Source organism: Ursus americanus, chromosome 2 (genome assembly GCF_024610735.1).
Source record: "Ursus americanus isolate L20-20 chromosome 2, mUrsAme1.1.p, whole genome shotgun sequence".
Lineage (NCBI taxonomy): Eukaryota > Metazoa > Chordata > Mammalia > Carnivora > Ursidae > Ursus > Ursus americanus.
In genome coordinates, this window is record NC_142128.1 from 8,902,927 (window position 1) to 8,929,646 (window position 26,720).

A 26,720-nucleotide genomic window follows, 5' to 3' on the forward strand; every position below is an offset into this window, starting at 1 on the left:
GGCACGCACAGCAGCCGCAGCCGCCTCGCGCCCGGTCCCGCGGTCGCAGCTCGAGCCGCAGCCTCCGCGCCGCCGCCGTCGCCTCAGCTGCTCGCTTCGTGGGTCGGTCCCTCCGGCACACGGGCTCCAGCCGCGCCGCAGCCGCCCTCCGAGCCCTTCAGGCCGCCCCGGTTTCCTCACCCGGCCCGACCCAGCCCGCGAAGATGGTGGACCGCGAGCAACTGGTGCAGAAAGCCCGGCTGGCCGAGCAGGCGGAGCGCTACGACGACATGGCCGCGGCCATGAAGAACGTGAGTTTCTCCTCCCCTCCCCCCGCCTCGCCCCAGCCCCTTCGCAGATGCGGGTCTTCGCGTGGACGGCTCAGGGACTAGTCGCCAGTCGCGACTGCAGCGTCGGCCGCCCCTCCCCACCCACTCGGGGCGCTGGGGAGGGCCCCGACAGCGATAGGGACCGGGGCTGTGACGCGGACTCTGCTCGAGCGTCCCCCAGGGCCGGCGGCCCTGTCTCCTCGGGCCTCCCCGGGCTCGGGCTGGGGCGGGATCTTGCAAGGCTGGTCTCGGGAGCGGAGTCTCTGGCCCTGTGTCTCCGGGTCCGCTGGGGACCTGAGCGGAGGCCGTGAACATCCTTTGTGCCCCACTTCCCCTCCTCCCAGCCTGGGCGTGGGGGCGGGGGACCGCATGGATGCGGTTCCTCTTTCTCTCCCTGGTGTCTGGGCGGCGCCTTTCCCATTCAGTCATCAGGTCTCCTGGTTTTCTAATACGTAGCCCCCCCCCCCCGCCCCGGCCCCCAAGTCTTCCCCACTGTCTCTCCTGATGGATCCTTTAGAACCTACCCAGGAAAAATGTAGGCTCTCCTGAAACCCTGGGCTCAGTGGTGCAAAACCGAAACCTCCTTGCTGCTCTCACGTTTTTCTTAACAAAGGCTGCTCTTTCTCTATACCGCAAAGCAAGTCCTCTTGCTTTTAGGCAAGGGGGACGTATGTCTCGCTAGCTTTTTCATTGATCGTTCTCAACATGTCTTCTCCATTTTTTCCTAATGTTTTTTGTATTGAAAAGGGTAGGTATTGTCTTTAAAATAAAGGTTATGCATTTAGCTGACTGGTTCAATTTGTGACACATGCTGTTTCTTCTTTAAATATAGGCACACATCTGTTGAAATTCCTATAAGTTGAAAAAATATTCTCTCTGATCTGATATTGCAAACAAAGCAGTGGTGGGAGGCAGTATCAAGTCATTCTAGAAGATTCTGCATTTGTCATACTGCAGAGAGCCTAGACTGGGTGGAGGCTGGGAGGAGTTATTTTAAAAGAGAAAAGGTCTTTTTTATTTTTTTTTAATAATTTGTTTTAGATATATCCGAGGCTTTTTGTTTTTTTTAAAAAGCTAGCGCATCCTCATGCTGATGAAAAGAGAATGCTGAACACCAGTTGTCGCATTTTGTCTGGGATGCAGATTCCTGCCTGTATTGCACCATTTTGTTAGTAACACTACATTTATCTAATGGGCTATCAAGGAGTTTGATATTAGAGGAGGGGGCAAGTATTGAGCATTATTAAATGAAACATGGAGAATTATCTAATGAATGATTCAGTTCTCCCACTTTCTTAACATTTAACTTCCTGCCTTATGTAACAAAGGTTTTGAAAATGCATCTCCGGTGTGAAGTGGATTCAGGAGTGTATCTTGCACGTTAAATTTTTTTAATGAAGCAATGTAGGTATCACAGATTAATTCTTGAATAACTTGGCTATTTCATAAAAGATAACAGTGCTGATGCTTTTTTAAGCCAGCTACCTTAACGAAAACAATTTTTATATCATTAAGAAAGACCCCGGGTTCTGAAATTGGGAGTATTGCATTATTAATGTATTGTCACAGATGCTGTCTTAAAACATTTTAAAGCTCAAATGGTAACTTGTGCTTTTAATAGATATCAGTATTGGAAATACGTTTAGTTCATGCTGTTTAGACTCTTCTAATTTTTCCATATTTCTAGTTTCACAGGGAAGTGAGTGACCTCGCACCTATATCCATAGCAACCCAGTGATGTCACACACAATGACACAGAGGCTGCAATGCACCTAAGGGCTGGTAGGGAGTATGCAAATGGCATTTGTCCAAGGTAATGCAGAAATTAGCAGATAAGCAGGTGGAATTGAGCACTTCACCTTATTCACCAGATAGGAGTTGGTCCAAAAAATAAGGATTTCATTTACCTTTAGGCATGCAAATCAGTGACCTCTAGACATACCTATTCATTTTCCAATTTATAGTTTGCTCGCATACGTTTGTATTTAAAAACATTCGTCTCATTGTTAAAACTGGACAATAATGGAATAAAAATAGCAATTTTAAACAAGAATATGTCTTCTGATCATAGTGCTGGGGTGGGCTGTATGCTTGGGTTTATTGCAGATTATTATCTTGGCAGGTTTTAATAAAAAACTTAAGAAATTACGACTTCCTGGGTCATTTTTAGTAATGTTAGTGAGAATTCGTTACAAAACACTTTACATTGAGATATGGAAAAGTTCTCTTTTGCCATATTTGTACCTCTGCTTCTTGTCAGAGTATGGAGGAAAGAACAGCTTGTAAAATAAAGCAGACCTTTTTTCAAACCTGTTTACTGTGGCTGAGGAAATATACTTACCTCTGACCTTCATTTTCCTCATCTGTAAAATAGGTCAATATCTACTTAAAAAACTTGTGAGGATTAAATAAGGAATGTAGTAGGTGTTCAAAAATAGTAACTGTTTATAAAACTTTGTTTCTTCCCATGTTTATAAAAGTCCTCTCATCATGGAGAATTTGGAAAGTACAGAAAGATACAAAGAAAATACTCAGTCCTGTCACTCAAATGAACGCTCATCTAAGGCTGAAGTCATCCTGATGATAAAGGGGATTATATTTATTTGTATTTAATGAAATTATCCTAGTAATAATACTGTTGGGATGTGTGCAGAGTGGTCGTGTGTGGGTGACCAGGATGGGAATAGCATGCAGTGTTTTGAAGAAAGGGGGAAGTTAGGGTTGTTGTTGTGGTTGTTTTTTTTTTTTTTAAGTTAATTTTTTTCTTAGTAATCTTTACACCCAGTGTGGGGCTTGAAGTAACGACCCTGGAGATCAAGTCACATGCTCTTCCGGGTGAGCCAGTCACGCACCCCAGAAATCTAGTTTTTTAAGAGAAACCTGAGGTCTTCCATTTAAGGGGGGAGTGAACACCTAGATGTTTCTTGTTAGACAATTCTGTCTTGTCCTTTGGATTCTCATAGCTTCTCGAGGAGTTAATACTCTAAGTAGGCTACTGGTACTTGCCTCAGGAGGGAGAAAAGGTTTTGGGCTACTCATCTTGTTGAAGTGACTGGAGGATTGGGGGGTACTGGCTGCAAAAGGCTATCTTTATTATATATAAAAAAGTCTTGGAATCAATGTAGTTTAAAATTCTTATTATCTTAAATATTCTCTTTTTCCTACTAGCTCTTCCGGGAGGCTAGATCAATAGCCATTATCACTAATGGAGTAATGACACCTCTGCAGACTTCAGAGGTGGAGTTCTGCCAGCCATTATTCTAAGTCATGTGGTTTCAATTGTTCTCTTCTTTGGGGTGGAGAGAATACAGATAACAGTTGGCTTTTTATGTACTATTCTTTTCAATAACTGAAATGACATATTAAGTGCTTTTTCTAATTATTAAAAAAAGCCCTCCTGTGTATCTTTTGAATTACATCAAGATAAAAGGTGTTGCTAAATGTATAGCCTTGTTACAGAGCTTTGGGTTAATAGCAGACCGTGGGGACAATTTCATCCCCTGGTACCTGTGGGAAGCCTTATTTATTTATTAAGCCAAATTCTAAATTATTAAAAAGTAGAGAAAATGATTTTGTTTTTATCGAGCTAAAAGTCACATAATAATTAAACTAACCGTTTTCAAGTGTACAATTCAGTAACATTTAGCACGTTCACTATGTTGTGCAACCATCATCTCTAGTTGAAAAAATGAGAAAATGATATTTCTAAAAAGGGATGCCGGTTTGGCTGTAGCTGGCTGGATTTCAAAACATTACTGATTCAGGAATGTGTCAATAATGAAGTAACCACAGCAGCTCACAGCCAATGGTAATCAGCATCCTTTTGTCTTTGTTTTCTGACATCTGAACCTTTTCAGCATAAATTGAAAAAAGCAACTTATCTTAGCTAGGCTTATATTCCATTTAAGAAGATACAGAGCTTACAGAGCTTTAAAACCATATGATGTTCCCCCAAATTAATAAGAACACTTTATCTGAAATCAGAATAAACTATTAACTATTTGGAGATTATGGAAATTTTGCCGGGTTCTTACTATGACTCATTTTCCACCCCAATGCTGACTTTGTTATAAATGCTTTCCCTGCTGTGTGGCAGCGGTCCCCTAATGAACACTGTACAGCGAGGAGGTGAGCTATTCAAACACAGGATGCTAAACTGATGGGAATCCCTTCCGTATGATGTTATATACATCGTTTGGGGGCTTCTGAGGTTGCCAAGAGCCTCGCGCTCCCATTATCACCAGCCTTAACCCTTTTATCTGGCAAGGGATCTGATTATTTGTGTTGCTATCAGATTCCATGGGATGTGGAAAAAAAGCACAGACCATTTTATAGGTTTAATAATCAAAGGGGGGGGAATCACACATAAACCTCTGTCTTTTGTCATTTTTGCTTAAGTAAACTCTGCACAATATGGGGCTTGAACTCAAGACCCCAGGATCAGTATGCCCTATTGACTGAGTCAGCCAGACGCCCCTCTTTTGTCTTAATTTCTAAGTTCTGTTTCTTAGTGCTTGAGCTGATATTTAAGACTAATCATGGGAAGCTCTGCTTGATTTTGTAGGTTGAAAAGGCTACCAGTATCAGCTGCCTTATAGTCTTTCATAATCATTTTCCTGTTGTCTTCCCCAAATTCTGTTTTAGGTGTCAAATATGATTTTAGTTCACTACCACCGTATCATCTTAACTTTAAATCGACACTTATAGAGATCCTTGAATTTTGATTTTACTCGTTTATTAATTTGAGTAAAAAAACAGTTCCACGAAAAGTGATCAATGGAAGTTGCCAAAAGAGAGCTTTAATTTTAAGATAAATAGTTAAAGAATTGGTTTGGTCCCGTGATTTTGCAGCAACAATAAAAAATAAATCTTAAAGGACTTTGCATGGGTCTTTTTTTTCCCCCTTCCTTTCTGAAGAACTACTGACATCTAAGCCAAGTTATCATCAGCTTTTCACCTGTAAGGGTGTGTCCCACAGAGGGAGGGTTTTTATTTGTTTGTTTTTGTTTTGTTTTTGTTTTAACCTGAGTTGAATCTTATTCATGTGCTGCGTAGTGTTAGTTGGGTTGTGAGTAGGTAAATGGGAATGAGAGTGTTGTCACGTATGTAGGTTTTTTAACAATGAGATTTAGAAAGTAAATTTCCAAGTAAACTCATCGGTCTCATCCTCTTAATCTTTGGAGCAAGATCTTATTTTTGGAGAGATCGAAAGCCAAATTGAGAAGGACTCAGGTGTAGGATCAGCTTTCTCTTCTTAATTCTGTTACTAGAACAGCGGTGTCAGAGCTGGGAATAGGACAGTGACAGAAGTGGGCAGCTGCACAAATAATGACAGGAGCTCAAGAGGAATCCCTTAGCCTCCCTCCCCCACAGGCGAGGGTGCAGAGCAGCTGTGGCGGCAGAGGGAAGGGTGAGAGGTAACAAGAGGAAGGCTTTTAAAGATGCAGGTTTGTTTTGAGGAGATAGATCATTTAAATTTAAATTTCTTGAGCTTTCGGAAAGAAATTAATGCGACACTTGAGCCTATGATATTTAAATAACCTTGATCCAGGCAACAGAGTGGTCTCTGGTGCCAGTACTTCAAGGATGTGGAAAAAAGCTTAAGCTTTTTTTTTTTTTTCTGAATTGTTTCAATTCAGTACCATTCAGTTCAGTACAGTGTTCTTTTTGTAGCAGTCTAATATGAAAAAGTGGACAAGTAGGCCTCTGCCCTGGTGGCCCGGCGTGGATATAGTAGCCGTTCAGATCACCCGGCCTCCTGCCAGCACAGTCTTAGAGGAGGGCCTGCCTGACCTGGGTAGACGGGTGGATAGATGCTGTTTTCAAGTGATATTCCACACTTCACGTATGACCTGTATCTAGTCTTTCTAAACTACATGTGTGTATAGAAATAGACTTTAGGCACTAAATTGTTTCTATTAAGTTGAAAATGACTCAGTCCAGAGGGGCAAGGAGAGAAAAAGATAGGCTAAGAACAGCAGGAAAGAACATCCCGAGGCAAGGAAAATCTAGTGGGAACAAGCGGGTAGTAGAGAAGGAGTATTCTTTTAAAAAAATTTTTTTTAAAGATTTTATTTTTAAGTCATCTCTGCACCCAATGTGGAGCTCGAACTTAAAAGGCCAAGGTCAAGAGTTGTGTGCTCTACTGACTGAGCAGCCAGACACCCCTAATTTTTTGATTTGAGAAGGAATTTTCTAGAATATTTTGGATTTTTGGGATGCTGTTATTTTCTAAGGGAGTCTGGTTTTTGGAAGGCAGTCATCAGTGGGACTGATTACTAATGACAAAAATGTCTGGCCTTAAGGATGTTAGGAAATTTGGGGAAAAAATGACCAGTATCACCATAATAATTCCCTATGCAGGGATATTTCCATCATGTCTTTTTATGTAGGGTTGCTTTTGTACCTTGCCTTCTCCCTTGGCATTATTTCAAGGATCTTTTTTCCCCTGTTATTAATATGTTCAATGGCTGAATAATTCCATGGATGTGTCATAATTTAATTGTATATTTAACATACTCTTTCCAAATTTACAAGTAATATTGCCATGAATACCTTTGTGGGTAAAGCTTCCAATATAGTTTATATATTAGGACCGAGACCCAAAAGTGGAATTGCTTGAAAGACTAGCTAAGCATAACTTTTAAGGTACTTGAAATCATCAGTAGGTACTGAGTTTTCTTAAAAGCGTGAAAAATGTAATTGAATAGATACTACATACACTGGTTGAAAATTCAAGGATACCCTGTTGCACTTTTAGTATATGGAGAAAAATAAAATGAAGTCCAGTGAGGAAAGCTTGACTGCTAGCAGCAAATCTCCCTTTTGTTGCTTTCTTGTGGTTGGAATGATTGCCTTTGAAAAGAAAACACTGGGGCGCCTGGCTGGCTCAATCAGAAGAGTGTGTGACTCTTGATCTCTGGGTTGTGAGTTCAAGCCTCACATTGGGTGTAGAGATTAGTTAAACTTAAAAAAAAAAAAATGAAAAAAACACTAATATGGAAATTTTCAAACACTTACAGAGATGAATAGTGGAATATGTCTCCATACAACCAGCTTTGGCATTTGTCAGCATAGCGGTCAGTCTTGTATCTGTGTACCTTCCTACTGGTCAGCCCCCTTGGGATTTACCATCTTGGAAGATGGCTTCTTACTGACCTAAAATTACCCCTTATTTGCCGTAAATGCAGAAGTTACCAGCAAGATCTCTTTATATTCAAATTTGGCAACCTCAAATGTAGTTTCTTGCTTAAAGCATTTAATCTAGATGGCAGATGGTTTTCATTTTTTCCTTGATTTTAAGAGAGGTGCTTCTCTTCCATTGAAACACAAGTGCTGCCTGCCATCAGCCTTTCTCATGAGGGAGATGGCAGCCTGGATGGGTCATGAGGGGGCAGAGGATGGATGATGATAAGAGTTTGATCATTACAGGACTGTGATTCCTCTTTTACTGCCTTAGTTTTTGTTTTGTTCTTGGAAGGGTAGATTCTTCTGTCAGTTCTGGCTTTTATCCCTAATCTGATAGAAGAGCTAAAACCCAATTGTTTGTTGGGGATGATGTGAGTAAACAACTTTGCTTTTGTTTGGCTTTGTTGATTGCCAAACATTTGTTTTAAGACCATTTTTGCCTTAAGGTCAGTATACTGCTGGGTGTTCGGAGGGATGAATGAGTGGGTGTTGGGTAGGTAGTAAGCATATATCCTAGCTGCCTGGGCCTAGACAGCCTGGCTTTGAATCCATGCTCACAGGTATGGAGCTGACCAATTTAATGATGTTAGCAGTAGTTAAGGTGGGTATGTTGCCATTTTATTTATTTTTTGCCATTTGAAGGTCCTGCAGGAAAACTTGAGATTTTTGGAAGGGGATCCATTTATTGAGGAAGGGAAATAATACGGTAAATTTCAAATAGCTATAACAACAGTAATAGAGGAACAGGACATCGAAGTCACACTGGACTTCAGGGGATATTTGGTACAGAAGTGATGCTGGAGTAGGGTCTTGGGGGGCCTAGAAGGGAAGGGGGGAGAGCATGGAGGAAGGGATGTCATGACAGAGGGACTATCCTTTGAAGTTCCAGAGTGTCCAGGAGCAGAATGTGCTGCAGTGGTGTGCGTTTGAGGGACTGTTAGCAAGAGTCCACAGTGGTGAGTAGGGCTGGTTCACAGAGGGCCTCGTGAAGTCTGAGTTCTTCCTTAAGCTCTGGAGAGTCCTGGAAGGATTGTAGGCAGAAGAGGATCATAATCCAGTTTTTGGTCTGAAAAGATTTGGAAATAGAAAACGGACAGTGAGGCAGAGGGAGGGAGACAGATTAGAGTGTTAGAGGGGTCGAGTCTGAAGAGATGAGAACCTGGACAAGGACAGTGAGGGCAGGTCTGAGAGGGAATTTGATAGCTGGAGACAGAAGAAAGAGGAGGGAGGAAAAATGATGAATGAGATGAATTCCACTGTGGTCGAGCCGAGTTTGGGGAGCCATGTAAGTGGAGGTAGCTGCAGGTTAACACGTGCGGAGCGCGTAGAACAGCGCCCTGCACAGGGCAAGCGCTGTGTTACATGTTATTCGTTCATTGAATAAGCAGATATTTTAGTAGGACCAGTTAATGACCGGGCTCTGGTCCGAGAGGTGGGGAATACATGGCCCACCTCATGGCCTTCATGGAATGGACATTCTAGTGGGGGGTCACTGTCTGTCCATGGTGGTTAAAACCATGTTAAGGTCACCTGGGGAAAGCGGAGAGTTGGACTCAGAATAAGGAAGCCGAGCCTATGAGTTGGTAGTGATAAAGGCAGGAAACCAGGAGAAAATGCTAACGAAGGCAAGAGCAGGTCAGGAAGGGGGGAGTGGTCAGCAGAGATTTAAGTTGAAGACATAAGGGAACTTTGGTTGGGGACTGGAAATGGGGAGGACAGTTGATGGCTTTTTCACGTGGGTGCAGGGGTGGTAGGGTGAGGGGTGAAGGAAAGGTGAGGAAGTGCTGAGAAGTGTAGACTTACTTGCAGGAGCTTGATTTTGCAGGAAATAAGAAATGGGATTCAAAGGCATCACTCACTCATTTTCGTCCTGAACTTGGGTGATGGGTTAATGGGAAAGAGCAAGAGAGGAGGAGGGAAGGTCCAGGGGGGAGAATGACTGCTGGGCATATAGTGAGGGGGAGGAAACAGTGGGATGGCACACAGAGGAGGCAACGATGGTGCCACTTGTTCGATGGGAAAAGGCTCAGCTTCCCTCATGGTCACTCTCCTCTGTGAAGAGGCTGTAGGAAGCAGGGATGGAGAGACAGTTAAATACAGAGGGCTCCGCTGAGGTTAGGAAAACCTTAATGTGCAGGGACTAGTCTTAGGTTGGTGTCTGTCTCCCTCCCTGTCTCCTCTCACCTCAATAGGAAAATTTATATTCATACAAAAATAATTGATGGATCTTAGAAGAAAGGATAAAGTCTAAACGGAAGAGGGAAAGGATGCGGTTCAGGAGCACAAGCTAGTAGACGGGAGTGAGGACTGGTATTATTGGATGGAGGTTGTAAGAGTTTGATTTTAAAGGTGAGTGCTTTTGAACAAGGAGGTCTGGGGTGTGGCTTGGAGGTTAAGTTGTCAAATTTGGAGAGATAACCGAACTCTTGTTTATAATTAATTTGGGGGAATAGCCTTGGATAATGGAAGTGGAACCAGAGATCCGGACACAAATTTGGACACAGGTGAACAATCCCAGTGAAAGTGAACAGGACTTCGACTCCAGGGGAAGTTGTAGAAGCAAAGAAAAGGCCTAAAAGGAAATTATTATGAAGGGGAATCAGTATGGGTTTGTATAAGAAGCAGTTTAATTTTTTTTTAAAGATTTTATTTATTTGAGAGAGAGAGAGACAGAACGAAAGAGTAAGCACAAGCAGGGGGAAGAGAGAAGCAGGTGAGCAGGGAGGCCGGCATGGGGCTTGATCCCAGGACCTGGGGATCATGATCGGAGCTGAAGGCTGATCTTCAACCAACTGAGCCACCCAGGCATCCTGAGAAGCTGTTTAATTTTTAACTAATTTTGATTTAATTGCTTTTTAGAACAGAGTTATGTGACTACTAGCCATGGGAGTGCTAGAATTAGTATATCTGAATTTTTTTCAAGACATTTGATCAGGTGTTTTCCTGGTATGGGGGGTTAAACAGCAAGCAGCAAAGTTTTGACAAGTGTCCTAATTGTTAGAAAGTGGGATCAGGGGCGCCTGGGTGGCGCAGTATTTGAGCGTCTGCCTTCGGCTCAGGGCGTGATCCCAGCGTTCTGGGATCGAGCCCCACGTCAGGCTCCTCCGCTGGGAGCCTGCTTCTTCCTCTCCCACTCTCCTTGCTTGTGTTCCCTCTCTCGCTGGCTGTCTCTCTCTCTCTGTCAAATAAATAAATAAAATCTTTTAAAAAAAAAAAGAAAAGAAAGTGGGATCAGACTGGAGCTGTGGGTGGAATCTAGGCTGTTGAAGTAGCCTTATTTTTGCTTAAAGTCTTGTACTTTGGCCCCAAATTCAGCTTTTCATGATTACATTGGTGCAGATGGCACTTAACCGTAGTACTTGGGGGAAAGAGACATAGGGTGTTAATTGAGATCAGAATGAATTGAGGCTGATTGATTTCAGAAGTTAAGCAGAATTTAACATTGCAGGATAATAGTTTTAAAAGGAGCATAGAAGTTAAGTTAGTTTTTGTTTATGTCAGATTACTCAGAACAAAGATTTCTTACTTCTCACAGTTCTTTTGGTTGGCCAAGTAGTTCTGGTTTAGGCCAGCCTCAGTGTGGCTTGTTGAAACTATAGCGGCCATGGGAGTTCCCAGCAGCAGGCCCTTCCTGATTCCCCAGCACTTTTCAGGCCTCTGCTTGCCTCATACTTGCTACTGCTCCACTGGCTAAAGGAAGTCACATGACCGAGTGCAGATTAGAGGGGTGGAGAGCTGGATTCCATTTCTTCATGGGAGGAGCTACAAAATCATTGCAAAGGAAGGCGATCTATACAGCGTTGGGAGGAATTGTTAGTGCCACTTATGCAAACAGTCTGGGCTTGGTACATCATGAGTAGCTTCAGGTCACCTACATTCAGAAATGACTGTTGGGTACCGTGGTGATTCATTGGTCAGTGCAGTGTGGTACGTGCCCCGAAGGACTTCAGTCTTTGTGGGGAAAGGAGAGGTATACATTTAACAGTACAAGGCATTAGAAGTAAGCAGTAGAAAAGACGCAAGGTAAAAGTTACTAATACACAGAGCAGTGATTACAGCTGCCTGAGAATTTTTCAGAAGGCTTCAGGAAGGAAGTGTATTAGTATTTGAGGACTTGAAGGATATACAGAGAATTTTTCTTTAGGTCCTGGAAGTGTGTTTAGGTGGTTGGGAAAGTATGAGAGCACAGAAGTGTGCAGTATGAGGAAGAGTGTGAGTATCTTGACCTGAGTATTGATAACTTGGCGCAGTGTTTTTACCTCGGTACCATTGATGTTTGGACTGTTTTCTTCCCTCTTGCAGGAGGGCTGTCCTGTGCACTGTGGGGTTCGGGAGCATCCCTGGCCTCTGCTCAATAGATGATCTCTGCAGAGATGTTTTTAAGAAACTGCTGCAGGGCACCATAGTTCATACAGCACTTGTATACACACCAGCTTGTTTAATTTTCTGCTGGGAGAGTTCCCCCTTCCCCACCAAAACAGATCTATGATAAAAGCAGCAATTATAAATATTAGCTCATTTGTTTGCTTGCATTCAGAAGGTAGCCCGGCTGAACTTTGAAGTCTTGTATTCTCAGTAACAGGCTAAAGAATAGTGACAGAGGAGCCTGTTCGCGGGAAGAGAGTCAGGATGGTGAGGGCAGTTGTATTCAGATCATAGAAGCAGTAAGTAGACAAGACCAAGACTTAGGAGGGCTGTCTTCACTTGTTTTGAGGAATTGATTGTGGCCCTGAGAGAGAAAATTCTTAAGGCTAGCACATGGCAGTTGGAGGGAGATAAACTTGGTTTACCATGAAGTTAATTTCTGAAGGTGGATTCAGGCTGAGTTCTCAAAGAAGGTGTGCAGGTGATGGTGGAAGACCTTCACTAAGGGCCTGTAAGAGGGGAAGGAGCTCTGGTTTGGTATTTGTGTGGATTGTCTGTACTTTGGGAAGTTACGTACGTAATCTCAGTGTGTTTTTCCCCTTGTTGTCCCGTGTGCCGCCCCCCCACCATAGTGGCAGGATTAAATGCTTTATAATGAAAAATACCTGTGGTAGGGAACGTCAGTTCACCCTTTTCAAGTATCCCTGAGCAATAAACCTACACAATACTCTAGTTCTCATATTGGGGGGGGATGGGAAATACTAACATACGTCAGACTACATAGGAGTTTATTTGAAATCACAAGAGGAGAATTAATTATTAGAGGTTTGTGCTCTGTGACAGTGACTTTTCTTTGTATAAGCCCACGCATTATGAAGGGTGAAGTATTTGGAATTCGGAACTCCTGGAACACACGAGTTAATGTTTAATTGCTGGTGTGCGTGAAAGTGCTGTGTAGACTATGGTATAGTGCAGCAGTTTTCTTTTTACAGCTTGATTGATCCACATACCATACGGTTCACCCATGGAAAGTGTACAGTTCAGTGGTTTTGAGCATTTCAGGGTTGCATTAGCTGACACCAGTATGTAAATCCTAGAATAAATATTGTCATTCCCCAAAAAGAAACCCTATACCCATGGGGAGTCACTGCCTACTCCCCTACCCTCAAAACCTGCCAGCCCTAAGCAACCACCAGTCTGTTTTGTGTTTCTGTAGATGTTCGGGACATTTCCTGTCACTTCTGACAGGCATCTTTCATTTGGCATGGCGTCTTCACTACCATCCATTTTGGAGCCTGTGTCCCTAGTCCATTCCTTTTTATGCTTGAGTAATACTCCATTGTTTGGATCATACTGCATTTAATTTAGTCTGTTCACCAGTTGACATTTAGATTGTTTTTGCTTTTGGCTGTTTTGACTAATGCTGCTAAGAACATCTGTGACAAGTTTTTGTGTGGACGTTGTGTTTTCATTTCTCTTGTATATACTCACCTAAGGGTGGATTTGCTGAGTCATGTGGTAGCTCGCCATTTTGATGAACATGGTGCTGCCTTTTTTTCTTTTCTTTTTTTAAGATTTTTATTTATTTGAGAGAAAGAGAGAACAGTGGGTAGGAGAGGCAGAGGTAGAGGGAGAAGCAAGTTCCCCAGTGAGCAGGGAGCCCCATGCTGGGCTCCATCCCAGGACCCTAAGATCATGACCTGAGCTGAAGGCAGGCACTTAACCGACTGAGCCACCCAGGTGCCCCTGTGCTGCCTTCTTAACTTGGAGAAATAGTTAAGTATGGATTCCACACAGGACTGAATCTTCAAGGCGTAGGGCTGCATAGGGGGATATTTAGTTTATTTTAATTAATTTATTTTTAAAGATTTTATTTATGTATTTGGAGAAAAAGCGCATGTGCACACATGCGTGTAAGCTGGGGGAGGGGCAGAGGGAGAGGGAGAAAGAATCCCAAGCAGACACCATGCCGAGCGTGGAGCCCGACCTGGGGCTTGATCCCATGACCCTAAGATCACGACCTGAGCCGAAGTCAAGAATTGGATGTTTAACTGACTGAGCCACCCAGGCAGCCCACGGGGATATTTTATAAAAAGCTTCCTCTCCTTGGTTAAGAACAAGTCCTATCATGGAAGGCATAGAGGATTTTGAGCCATTAGATTTGGGTTCTATTCCTAGACTCTGAGCCTTAATTTCCTTCCTTCCTTCCTTCCTTCCTTCCTTCCTTCCTTCCTTCCTTCCTTCCTTCCTTTCTTTTTTTTTTTTTAAGATTTTATTTATTTATTTGACAGCGAGAGAGGGAACACAAGCAGGAGGAGTGGGAGAGGAAGAAGCAGGCTCCCAGCAGAGCAGGGAGCCAAAATCAGGGCTCAATCCCAGGACCCTGGGATCATGTCCTGAGCTGAAGGGAGACGCCCAGCGACTGAGCCACCCAGGCGCCCCTGAGCCTTAATTTTCTTAACTTTAAAATGGAAGTAACAATTCTAAATCATAAAGGGTTATGGAGGGCTAAAAGAGGAATTACAGTTTGGTAAAGGACCCATTTCTGATATGACAAAAGTGACTTAGAAAAATATGGAATAGATGGATTCTTTCTTAGCATGAAAGAGAAATCTTTCATTATTTTTTAAAAGATTTTATTTATTTATTTGAGAGAGAGCACAGGCCGGGGGTGGGGGGGGGGAGAGAAGCAGTCTCCCCGCTGTGCAGGGAGCCAAAATCAGGGCTCAGTCCCAGGATCCTGGGACCGTGACCCGAGCCCAAGACAGACACTCAACTGACTGAGCCATCCAGGTGCCCCTAGAGAAATCTTTTAAACCAAGAGTCCATATTTAAGAAGGAAATGCTGAAAGTACTCCCCTAAATTCAAAACAAAATAAAGGTGCTCGTGATGAGCATTAGTAACATTGCCCATGTGCGTGCGTTAAGATGTGATTACAGGTATAGGGACGATAACCACAGGAAAGAAGGTGATGCTTGGGAACCATAAGAGTATGTGTGTAGGGAAGCAACTGGGAAAATATATGAATTAGTAATTGGTTTAATAGGACAGGGCTGAAATCTTTAGTATATATTCTGTACACTGGCCCTGATCCGTGAAAGATTTTTATACAATTAAAATAAGTGAAAAAGAGACATTCTTGGGGTGGGGTAGTGAGCACAAGCAACAGATGTGGGTTTGAGTTAATTATTTACATCAGTAAACTTGTTTATATAAAATTACTGCCTTTGGGCTTTTTTTTTTCTTTTTTTGAAAACTTGGTTCTCAGAATTGGTTTTAAATTTTAATTGTAGGTACAATTATCAGGGTGAATTATGGAGTGGGCTTGTTTGAATTGGTACTGTAACAGGTCAAAATTCATTCGTCTCGATCTTGACTGCTTCCCAGTTACTCTGTTTTCAGACTTTTCTAGAAATAACACTGAGAAGACACAGATACTTTTTGAATGGCTATCTATTCCACAGTGTGGATGTGTCCTAATCTTAATTAGTTTCTTTTTTTTTTAAATAAAAGATTGTATGTATTTATTTATTTGATAGAGAGAGAGCACAAGCAGAGGGAGCGGGAGAAGGAGAAGCAGGCTCCCGACTGAGCAGGGAGCCTGCCGTGGGGTTTGCTCCCAGGACCCTGGGATCATGGCCTGAGCCAAAGGCAGACGCTTAACTGACTAAGCCACCCAGGTGCCCTAACATGTTTCTTACTGAAAACCATTTAGGTGATTCCAGACTTGAGGTGTTAGCAATAATGCAGTGAATCAGTTTCTAGAAAGGGAATCGCGGAGGGGCGCTGGACTGGCTCAGTCCGAGCAGCGTGTGACTCTTGATCTTAGGGTTGTGAGTTCAAGCCCCATGTTGGGTTTAGGGCTTACTTTTAAAAACAGGGGGAGGGGTGGACATTGCAGAGTCAAAAGGTTGTTGAATATTTGTAATTTTGTTAGTCCTTTCCAGTTTGCCCTTCACAAAGTTTGTACCAGTTTATAGTTTCCACTGTGGATGAGAGCGCTGTTGACACACACCATCACCTTCACAGCGAGTCGTAGACTTTAGGTATTGCCAGTCAGATTGGAGAAGAACGAACATTCATAGTGGATGAGATTGGGTGCTCTACCTGTGTTTTTCCCTTTTCTTTCAACTGTCCATTCCTTTTATTCCTTTTTCTGTTACCGGTTGGTCCGAAATTCTTTTTAGGAGGCCTGTGTATTAGAGAAGTTAGCCCTTTATCTGTGATGTGTTGGTCATGTTCCTATCGTGAGAGACTCAGGATGGGACAAAGAACACAGGCTTTGAAGCCAGAGGGCCCACGTTTGTGTCCCATCTCTGCAGTGTGTCGTCCGTGGTGTGATTTGGGGGGAAAAGTCCTTTCATTTGTCTGCATCACACTTGTAAGTAAGTGTGATGTCCACCTCGTAGAGAAGTTGTGAAACAAACACAGGACTTTGTGCGTGTTCGAAAAGCCCTGGTACTTGACCAGCTCCTCTGTCACCTGTGAGACCTTGAACTTGGCCCTGATGAATATGGAAGTTACAGGACTCCTAGGATGCTCCTCTTCCTGAAAGGTTCCCTTCTGCACAGTTTTTATCCAAGGTGATTGCTGCTGGGTTTTTTGTTTTTTAATATTTTATGTATTTATTTGAGAGGAAGAGAGCAAGCGCGAGAGAGAGCAAAGAGCACAAGCAGGGAGGTGGGGAGAGGGACAGAAGCAGACTTCCCGCTGAGCGGGGAGCCTCGTGTGGGGCTCCATCCCAGGAGGACCCTGGGATCATGTAGGACTCTGGCATCATGACCTGAGCTGAAGGCAGACACCTAACCGACTGAGCAACGCAAGTGCCCCTGCTGCTGGGTTTTTAAAAAACTCAGCTAATGTGTTTTTTTTTTTTTAAGATTTTATTTATTTATTTGAGAGAGAGATAGCCAGCCAGAGAGAGCACAAGCAGAGGGAGAGGGAGAAGCAGACTCCCCACTGAGCAGGGAGCCCAACGCCGGGCTTGATCCCAGGACTCCAGGATCATGACCTGAGCTGAAAGCAGACGCTTAACCGATTGAGCCACCAGGTGCCCCTAATGTTGTCATTTTCTCATTAAAATTTCCTCTAAACTTTGCAGAGTGCTACCCTAAGAATAAAGTGAATAAGTTTGTGCTTCCTCCTAAGGGAGCAGCACCTTGAGGATGTCTCACTTTCAGAGAGAGGTGGTATATGACACATGCTAGATGCTCAGCAAATGGCTGGTGAATTATCTGATGAGTGCTTCTCAGTATATTTTCCTTGTCATCAGACCTTACGGGACATGTTATATCAAGTTTTCTAGAATGAATGTATGGGCGGGGTCCTCAAGACTACCCCCAGGGTCGATGATGTGCTAGGACTCAGCATATAGTACTCAGGGCTGTGATTACAGTGAAGGGGTACAGAGCTAAATCAACAAAGGAAAAAGGTGCTTGGGCAAAGATGGGAGGAAACCAGGTGCAGGCTTTCAAGAATCCTCTCTTGGGGGCTCCCACGTAGGCTGTGTGTGTGAAATGGTGTCTGCCAGGGAGTTTCGTAAGAGATTTGGTGCCTGAGGGTTTTACTGAGGCTGGTCACATTGGTACTTTCTGCTTGGCACATACCAAAATTTAAGACTCCTGGAAGGAAAACAGGTGTTTACCGTAACCACATTGTTTGCACAAACAGTTTAGGGGCAGGGAGTCATTCTTATCTGGGAATGGTGGGAACCCTTCCAAAATTCAAGTTTCCAGAGGCCAGCCAAGGGTCAACTTTGCAAGCAGACTTTTCTAAAGTTAGTATCCTCAAGCCTGTTGTATTAACTCTTCTGCACAGACCATAATTCAGGTTTAAGCCATTTTACTCAGATAGGCAAGACATAGCTTCAGATTATTTTGTAAAATTTTTGTAGTTGTTTCATAGGTCGGTCATCTCTAGAATATGTAATTTATATATTCAAGCACAACGTCACATTTATTTCTGGTGGTTTATTCCTCTGCCTGTACAGTATATAGAGCCTGTGTCCATTACGTGGGCACTGATGCCCATCCTGCACCTTGTCATCTTTTTCTGTTTTTGGTATAGGGTGTTCACATATAGCAATCACTGCATTTGTCTTTTTCATGTCCTCCTGGCACTTCGGATGATTAGCACTCCAAACCTAGGCGCACAAAAAAATGCAAGATGGGGCCAAATGTTCTACCTGGTGTCCACTAGCCCCCTTTTTTCATCTTTTAAGATACTATTTTTTTAGAGCAGTTTTAGGTTCACAGTGAAATTGAGTGGAAAGCCAGAGTTCCCGTATACCCCCTGCCCACAGCCACCACCACCCCCATGCACAGCATCCCCCACTATCAGCATCTCAGTGGTTTGTTATAATAGTGGCCTGAGACCTACAGTGACACATCATTATCAGCCAAAGTCCATGGTTTACATTAGGGTTCACTTGTGGTGTACATTCTGTGGATTTTGACAAGTGTGTAATGACACATATGCATCATTAAGAGTATCATATGGAATAGTTTCACCACCCTAAAAATCCTTTCAAAATTGCCTGTTCATCCCTTCTTATTTTTTGGACGTGAACCCAGTTCTTTGTGGAGACTTTCAGCTTCCTTAAATCGGTGTGTCTTATGTTCAACACTGTAACTCTTATTTCGTAATTTTTTAAAAAAAGATTTTATTTAGTAGCGTGCAGAGAGAAGCGCGTGTGCGCCCGCACAGGTTGGCGGGGGAGGGGGGAAGCTGGGCTGGATCCCAGGACCCCCAGACCATGCGCTGAGCCAAAGGCAGACACTTAACCAACTGAGCCACCCAGGCGCCCATTATTTTGTAATTTCTACACAAGCTTTTGCAAGATAGAAATAGATTTTTTTTTTAAAGATTTTATTTATTTATGTGACAGAGAGACAGCCAGCGAGAGAGGGAACACAGCAGGGGAGTGGGAGAGGAAGAAGCAGGCCCCCAGCGGAGGAGCCCAATGTGGGACTCGATCCCGGAACGCCGGTATCACGCCCTGAGCCGAAGGCAGACGCTTAACGACTGCACTACCCAGGCGCCCCAGCAAGATAGAAATAGATTTTAAATAAAATAAGCCTGATGCGAGTTTTTTCTTATATGAAGTTGCATTCATTACAATTTAAGGTTCTTGATAGTTAAGTTGAGGAAATTGTAAAAGACTGGGTGCTCTAAGTGTTGGGGTCAGAAAGTCGTCTAAATAGCTTTCCAAGATTCTCCAGGGTTGCTAATCTTCCATTGAAAATCTCTGCATCAACTCTTAGGGGAGAACAGTTGACGCTAATTAATAATCTGATTCCTTAGCGACTGGGATTTGGGGAGTTCCAGTTCTTAAACTGTCTTTTAACTATCTGAGAATAACAGATTCTTGGGGTCTTTTTACTCATCTGTTTATCTTTAACTCACTAAAAGAAATTTGAACTTGGGCTAGTATCCTAGTCGTTGAGAAGAGAGAAACCTTAATTTTGTTCTTAAGCAGAACATGTGACGTGCCAGAGGATACAGACTTTCTGCACTTTACAACAGCCGTGACAGTATATTTTGGGGACCGTATTTACAAGTGTTGCATTCTTAGAAACAATTCAGTGACTGTTTGGAAAAATAATTACCTCCCTTCCCAGATGATACATATATCTCATCTTCCCACATTGAATTCTCATTCTATCTTGGTTAAACCTTTTTTTGGACACTATGAGCATAATTTTTTTCCTTATAAAAAGTTATCTCTTGACTTTACATATATATATTTTTTTAATTTTATTTATTCATTTGAGAGAGAGAGACAGCACAAGCAGGGTGGGGAGGGAGAATCCACTGAGCTGGGAGTCTGATATGGGGTTCCATCCCAGGACCTGGGGAGATCATGACCTGAGCCTCCCCGGTGCCCCATCTTTTGACTTTTAAAACTAGTGGGGTTGGGATCTGTGTTTTAATGTAAAAATCACAGATTCATTCTCACACAAGTCCTTTTGATCTTAAGGAGTTTTTGAAATTCTGGTTGAAGGTTTTTGGAGAAACTTTCCTTTGAGCAGACTTCTCAAGAGTTAAAGGTTTTGCCCTCTAACTTAGTTTTTCAGTGGCAGAGAACATCTGGGCATGTTCCAAATGTGGTCGAGTTTACTGTATCTAAAGGTGATAGGCCACTTCATAATCTCCATGTTTTCTGTTTGAGGCAACTATGCAGACTTGACATAAGCACACAATGCTACCTTTGGGCTCTGCAGCCATACTTGATTTGCAGCAGCAGGAGGAGACCCAGCAGTATAGGGTACTGGTGAGGTCATTTGAGCTTTAAATAGTTGCTGGCTCTGGAAATAAGGACAGCATGATTTAGGGGAAAGGCCAGAACACGATCTCAATGGCCTCAGGCACTCTGGCTTCTCTTTGCGTTGGAGACAGTGATCAGGTTGCAGCCAGCCTTTGGTATTCAGTGAATATAGGCTGGAGCCCTATGGTATGCGTGCCTGAGGCTTATAAAGGCCTCAGCTTGTTTGAAAGCCAGTCTGGGGAGTTTTTTCAGGCTATGTGATGCTAAAGTTTATGGAAAGGAAGTGACATAAGGTAGCTAAGGAAATTTCAACTTAGAAGAGAAACCAGGATGAAATGGAGATGCGATACTTGATACAGGGATATAAGCTAGCAGATGGTTATGTAAGAAATTTAGAGGCTTCTTAGGCTGAGAATAAAATGGAAAATTATTCAAGGTATTCTCAAAATTAATTGCTCACGTCTCTCTGTCACTTTACTGGGTCATGAGCACTTTTATCTTTGATACACTCTTTAATAATTTTATGAAAGAGGAGGGAATCTAAGCTTAACAAAGAAGAAAATCGAGGTCCAGAGAGATGAAATGTTTGCTCCCAAGGTCTCTTAGTAAATGGTGGGACTGCAAAAACCGGTCTTCTGGATTAGCTGAATACACATCAGAAATCAGCAGGAGTGACAGGCGTGGTCTGTGGGTTGAGCAGAGGGTCTCCAAAGCCTAGAATATGTAAAGAATTGAATGTGAGGAGAAAAAAAAGAATTGGATGTGAGATGATATGAGCTGCCTTATTCCGGAGAAGTGGTGTTTCCACAGAGGAATGGGGGTCTGGGGTCATAGAACAGAAAGCACCTCTGTCCTGGTTTCCTTCTGCCCTGAAGTCCAGTATTAAAGAAACCTTGTCTTCCCAGCTCTACCGTCTGTTTCACAAGAAGGCCATGTCTGGTAGAGGTCTTGTCCTTTAGTGTAATGGGAGAATCAAAAATGCATAGTAAAAAGGTAACATAAGAAAAGCTGCTAAGCAGTATAAAATATTTTGAGTATAGGGCACCTGGGTGGCTCAGTTGGTTAAGCGTCTGCCTTTGGCTCAGGTCATCATGATCCTGGGATTGATCCCCACCCCACATCCAGGCTCCCTGCTCAGCGGGGCCTCTGCTTTTCCCTCTGCCCCTCCTCCCACTTGTCCATGCTTTTGTTCTCTCTCTGCTCTCTCAAATAAATAAAATCTTTTAAAAAAAGAAATATTTGAGTATATATCATTTGTTAGATACCGTGGGAATTAGTGAGCAAAGCATGATTAATTCTTCCAAAGAATGAATTGCTTGCAGTGAACTAATAAGTATGATTTGGTTTACGTTCTGATTTAATTATCTCCTGAGAGATACCGTTTAATTTACACAACCAGTTGCACTAAGCATAACCCTCCCCACCTCCTGGTTTATGAAAGTGCGATACATACTAAATGTGAATGATTCACATGTAGAAAAAAATCTCTTGGTATCCCAACCCCCCCAAATAGTTTTGGTTTTTCACTTTGAATCATGTCTCCCCGTCCGCCCTTCACATCTGTAAGTAATACAGATGTTACATAGGTGGTATGGTTGATCCACACAGGGATCAGTGGGGATTCAAGAGAGTGGCCGGTTTTCATGGGGTGGAAGGAGAGATGGGGAAGATTTCATAGAGGACGTGAATATTACCTGTTAAGTTGGTTCTTGACAGTTGTGTAAGTGTTCCAGACAGGGAGAGAAGAACAAAGGGCAGAAGTATGAAGTATGAAGTTTTTGTTGCACTTAACATGTTATGACTGGAGCCACGGGTAGGAGAGGGCAAGGCGAGAGAAGTATGTAGTCCTTCTGAAATAGTGGGGTTTTTGATGTTGTGGCTTAGCCACTGACTTAGGGTACACCAGTTTAGATACAGTAGCCAGACAAAAAATGTGCTCTCCAATTAGGAATAAAAAATACGAGCTCTATCCTCCTTGTAAAAGTTTCTGTTTTCTGTGGTAGTCAGACAGTGGTATATGGCTCTGAAATATTAAGTGAATGTAGTGTTATTGACTCAATTTAATTTTTTTTTGTTATAAGCAGTTGTTTGGTAGTCCTAAAAATATAGATCATTGGTGTGACATTGCTTTCGTTTCCTCGGGGTGATTAATCGTTAGGATGATGAAGAACGAAACTTAGAAATGCCCATATTGGGGCGCCTGGGTGGCACAGCGGTTAAAGCGTCTGCCTTCGGCTCAGGGCGTGATCCCGGCGTTCCGGGTTCGAGCCCCACGTCAGGCTCCTCCTCTGTGAGCCTGCTTCTTCCTCTCCCACTCCCCCTGCTTGTGTTCCCTCTCTCGCTGGCTGTCTCTATCTCTGTCAAATAAATAAATAAATAATCTTTAAAAAAAAAAAAAAAAAAAAGAAAAGAAATGCCCATATTGTAAGAAGCATTAATTGCTGTTGGCCACTTCAGCTTAGAAGTACCTTGCTCGGCTTTCCATTCTTTTGTATTGCGGATCGTGTTCAGCCCGCAACAAATGCGTTCTCACAGTTGATAACTTATCTCAGCGTTCAGACTCAGTTCTGTGCCCCTCGTTTTGATTTCCCTTCCTGAGGTTTGGAATTCATATAGTCTTAACCCAAGAGCAGAAGTGCCACCTCCTTTCTCAGAAGGCAACTTGACTATGACTTCAGAACATTCTCACTGAAGAGCGATGGAACTGAGTAGACAGGACAAGGTTAGAAGGAAAGCGTCAGTCTGATTGCCAGAAATACTGTTGAGGTATATAACAGCCATCTGGGCCTAAAATCCCCAGGATTGGTATGTACATAAGGTTACAGGAGAGAACTATTGACCTGTTGCAATTTAGATCAGAATTTGGTTTGTCATCCAAGAACTCAACTTGATAGATCCTCAGTGGAACAGCTGTATGGAAAGCATGTGTCCTCTTCTAGGGAGGAAGCAGGGGCTCAGGCACCACCTATCCCGCTGCAGTGTTTTCCTTCTTTGTCGTTCGTTCCGCCTCTGTCCCCCTTCCGCACACCTACACAGTCTCGCCGCTCTTTCTGTCCCTTGCTTTAGTCAGCTGTGAATCTGTTAGTGTTGTAGTGGCATAAAGATGTGATCAACCCAAGCGACATCATCCGGACCATAACTACTATTCCTTCTCTCCTCATAGGTGACAGAGCTGAATGAGCCACTGTCCAATGAAGAGAGAAACCTCCTGTCTGTGGCCTACAAGAATGTGGTTGGGGCACGCCGTTCCTCCTGGAGGGTCATTAGTAGCATTGAGCAGAAGACATCTGCAGATGGCAACGAGAAGAAGATTGAGATGGTTCGTGCTTACCGTGAAAAAATTGAGAAGGAGCTGGAAGCGGTATGTCAGGATGTGCTGAGCCTGCTGGATAACTACCTGATCAAGAATTGCAGTGAGACCCAGTACGAGAGCAAAGTGTTTTACCTGAAGATGAAAGGGGACTATTATCGCTACCTGGCTGAAGTCGCCACTGGAGAGAAGCGGGCGACTGTCGTGGAGTCCTCTGAGAAGGCCTATAGCGAAGCCCATGAGATCAGCAAGGAGCATATGCAGCCTACTCACCCCATTAGATTAGGCCTGGCTCTTAACTACTCCGTTTTCTACTACGAGATCCAGAATGCCCCGGAGCAAGCCTGCCACTTGGCCAAGACCGCCTTCGATGACGCCATCGCCGAGCTCGACACTCTGAATGAGGACTCCTACAAGGACTCCACTCTCATCATGCAGCTCCTCCGCGACAACCTAACGCTCTGGACAAGCGATCAGCAAGACGACGACGGCGGCGAAGGCAACAATTAAGGCCCCCAGGTGGACTGGCAGCGCCCGCTGATGCTACTACTGCAGTCTTTATTTTTTCCCATGAGCTGGGGGTCGGGTGGGGGAGGGAAAGGGAGGGACGACCTTCCTAGGGAGAAGCCCACGACCTGTCCTGTCTTTGATCGCCTCTTTGACATTTTTGCCAAAATACCACTAGTGGAAAGTCAGGCTAGCTGTGCTGGTATTGGAATAGCAGCCTCACACTGGCGTATGGACTGTTCTGTAGATGAGTGCAGGTGGAGCTGTCTGTCTTTAATCTAACTTATTGCTAGAGAATAGGGTTTTAAGACGAAAAGAAAACTGAAACGGGATGGCCCTCATTCAGTAAGTTCTGTGGTTCCAGTAAGGATTTGTATGTACATACGCTCTTGTCTTACGTTTTGGGTACTTTCTATCTCATCTGTTTTAGCTGTGCATTTTTTTTCAGGGTGTACTCGACCAGCCATGGACTAGTTTAAATCCCAAACTGACAGACTTGGAACATAAGGTGTATTTATCCTTATGGTTTAGGCCTTGCCAGTTTCCCGAAGTCTCGGATTAGCTGACAGTATTAACACTAAATTGCAGTTTACAGTATTTCTACATTACAGCCATATGTAACATCAAGCCATTGATTGTGTATTTTTCTTTGCTAGTTATTTTGGCTTTACATCCTTAGTCAGCCTTATCCAGGTTGGTTTTGCTGTTCGCTGTCTCCTAGGCCAAAAGGCTTGCCTGAGGAGAATCACAGCTACTTTAGGTTTTGGTTAATAGGTGCTTGGCAGGTGGCTGTGGGATTTTTGCCCTTCTTTCCTCTTAACTCAAATCCACCACAAAAATAATCACTTTAATAGAAATGTTAAACACCACAAAAATAGAGAAAATTCAGGTCTGTATGTCATTTATTGTGTTGATATTTTCAGAGAACTCCTGATTTTTAAGCTGCCACAGCTCCTTCCTCAGGGATCACGCTGCCATCACTCTTCACTTGAGTGTTCCCCACTGGACCTTCTGCTAGTGGCTCTCGGGAGGGTGGAGACACTGTTGAGCTGGAGAAGCTGGGCAGTCATCTTGAGGAAGTTTGTGGTGCAGTGTGTGGAAATTCAGGTGCTAGAAGCTTACTGGTAGAAAAATCCAAAAGGAAGAGCTCTTCTATTCATAAGCATCCTGTCCAATTTCGGGAGCCTCGTAAGCATGTCCGTTTTTCCTCCCCGAAAACACTCCTTCCCCAAGCAGTTGTTGTAGGAAGATGAACTAGAGTCATTATCAGATAATAAATCACTCCTATTTGACCAAGACTTTTTCTACATATATATTTTTTTTCTTTTTAATGAAAGCTTCGAAGCGGGAGAGTTCTTTCTCTCTTGCGTAGTCGACGCACGCTCTGGAATCGAAGGAAACTACATTGCTGTTTCCACAAATCTGTTCTCAGTTAGCCTTAGGTCCTTCATTCTCATTTTGGAAAAATCTGTCTGAAAACATGACCTGTTGAGTGTGTGTTCAGCGTTTTTTACAAGATCAGAAACGGTGTGAACTCCCGAGATCTAGGTAATGACACCAGACTTGTTTTGTCTGTTCCTTTGGTTTATTTAGTCAAGGAGAGGTATGAGTAATAATTGAGGAAACACTGACAGTTGCTTTTGCTGTTCACCAAAGTTGAACTTACAGTTGGGAAATGAATATGTTTGACAGGATCCAGGTGACAGTGAGGAATAGAGCGATGACGCCCTGTAGCATGGCACAGTTTACCCAGCGTGACTTTCCTTAGAAGGTTCCCTCCATACGCTAGAGCAAAAGTCCCAATTAACTGAACCCTAGCAGAACTAGAAGAGAGCTCTGTACAGCTTTTGTGCCATCACCGGGGCCTAAAGTCAATGCCATGGATGGGAAATGATTGGGGGGGGAGGGGGGTAGGTGGGGCTTTCCTTAACTTATCTTCATGTCCAGTGAGCAGTGTTGTGTCCTTCCTTGTAGCCTTTGGAAATGATTTACTGGAATTACAAAACCGATTTTTTCTTTTAAATTTCAGCTTTGGCTCTGGCTGCTTTTTAGAATAATGCAAGATACAATTATACCTGAGGGCTAAAAATGAAGAGGGAACGGGAGACTTGATATTTAAGCAGCTTGAATGGTTTCTTTTCTTTTCTTTATTTTTAAAGAAATGCACTTGCCTCTGATACTGTCTCTCCAGTGAAATGATTACTCCTCCATTACTCTATTGATACAATATTGTGCATGCTAGTGTTGTATTTCTATACAGTAGCTTGAAATTTATTAACTTATACTGTAGGTGTTATGTATTCCTATGACAAAAAAAAATTAAGTCTTCAAATTTTTTAAAGTTTTTTTAATTTAATTTTTCCTTTTGGGGGTACAGTTTGCTCTACCAAATAGTGATCGTAACAAATTGATCTGTTTTGGATGTTGCTATAGTGACATGCAGTTATATATTTTGTTTTTAAAGGGGGGGGAGCAAAAGAAACACCAGTGTTAGCTTAATCTTAATGTCTGGTGTTTGTCATGGTGAAATTATAACTATTACAGTGTAGGAGAACAACGACTATGTTCTCTGAATGAGCCTTTGTGCTTTTTGTCATGTTATGCAGTGAACTATTTTTAAGGTCTAATCAGTGATTATTTTTCCAACTCCGTGTTTCTCTAAGGAATTATTTCACACACGGACCATTCTTAGCAGTTTTCCTCAGTGATGGAATATCATGAATGTGAGTCATTATGTAGCTGTCGTACATTGAGCAAATAAACTTACAGATCTGA

At 43.1% G+C, this 26,720-nt stretch overlaps 1 protein-coding gene across 1 annotated transcript; it reads left to right on the forward strand.

The window, feature by feature from the left end:
* Positions 1–26,720, forward strand: YWHAG (tyrosine 3-monooxygenase/tryptophan 5-monooxygenase activation protein gamma). The gene is made up of 2 exons (XM_045786242.2): positions 1–290; positions 23,292–26,720. The coding sequence occupies exons 1-2, from the start codon at positions 204–206 to the stop codon at positions 23,946–23,948; spliced, it is 744 nt and encodes a 247-aa protein (XP_045642198.1). The 5' UTR covers positions 1–203; the 3' UTR covers positions 23,949–26,720.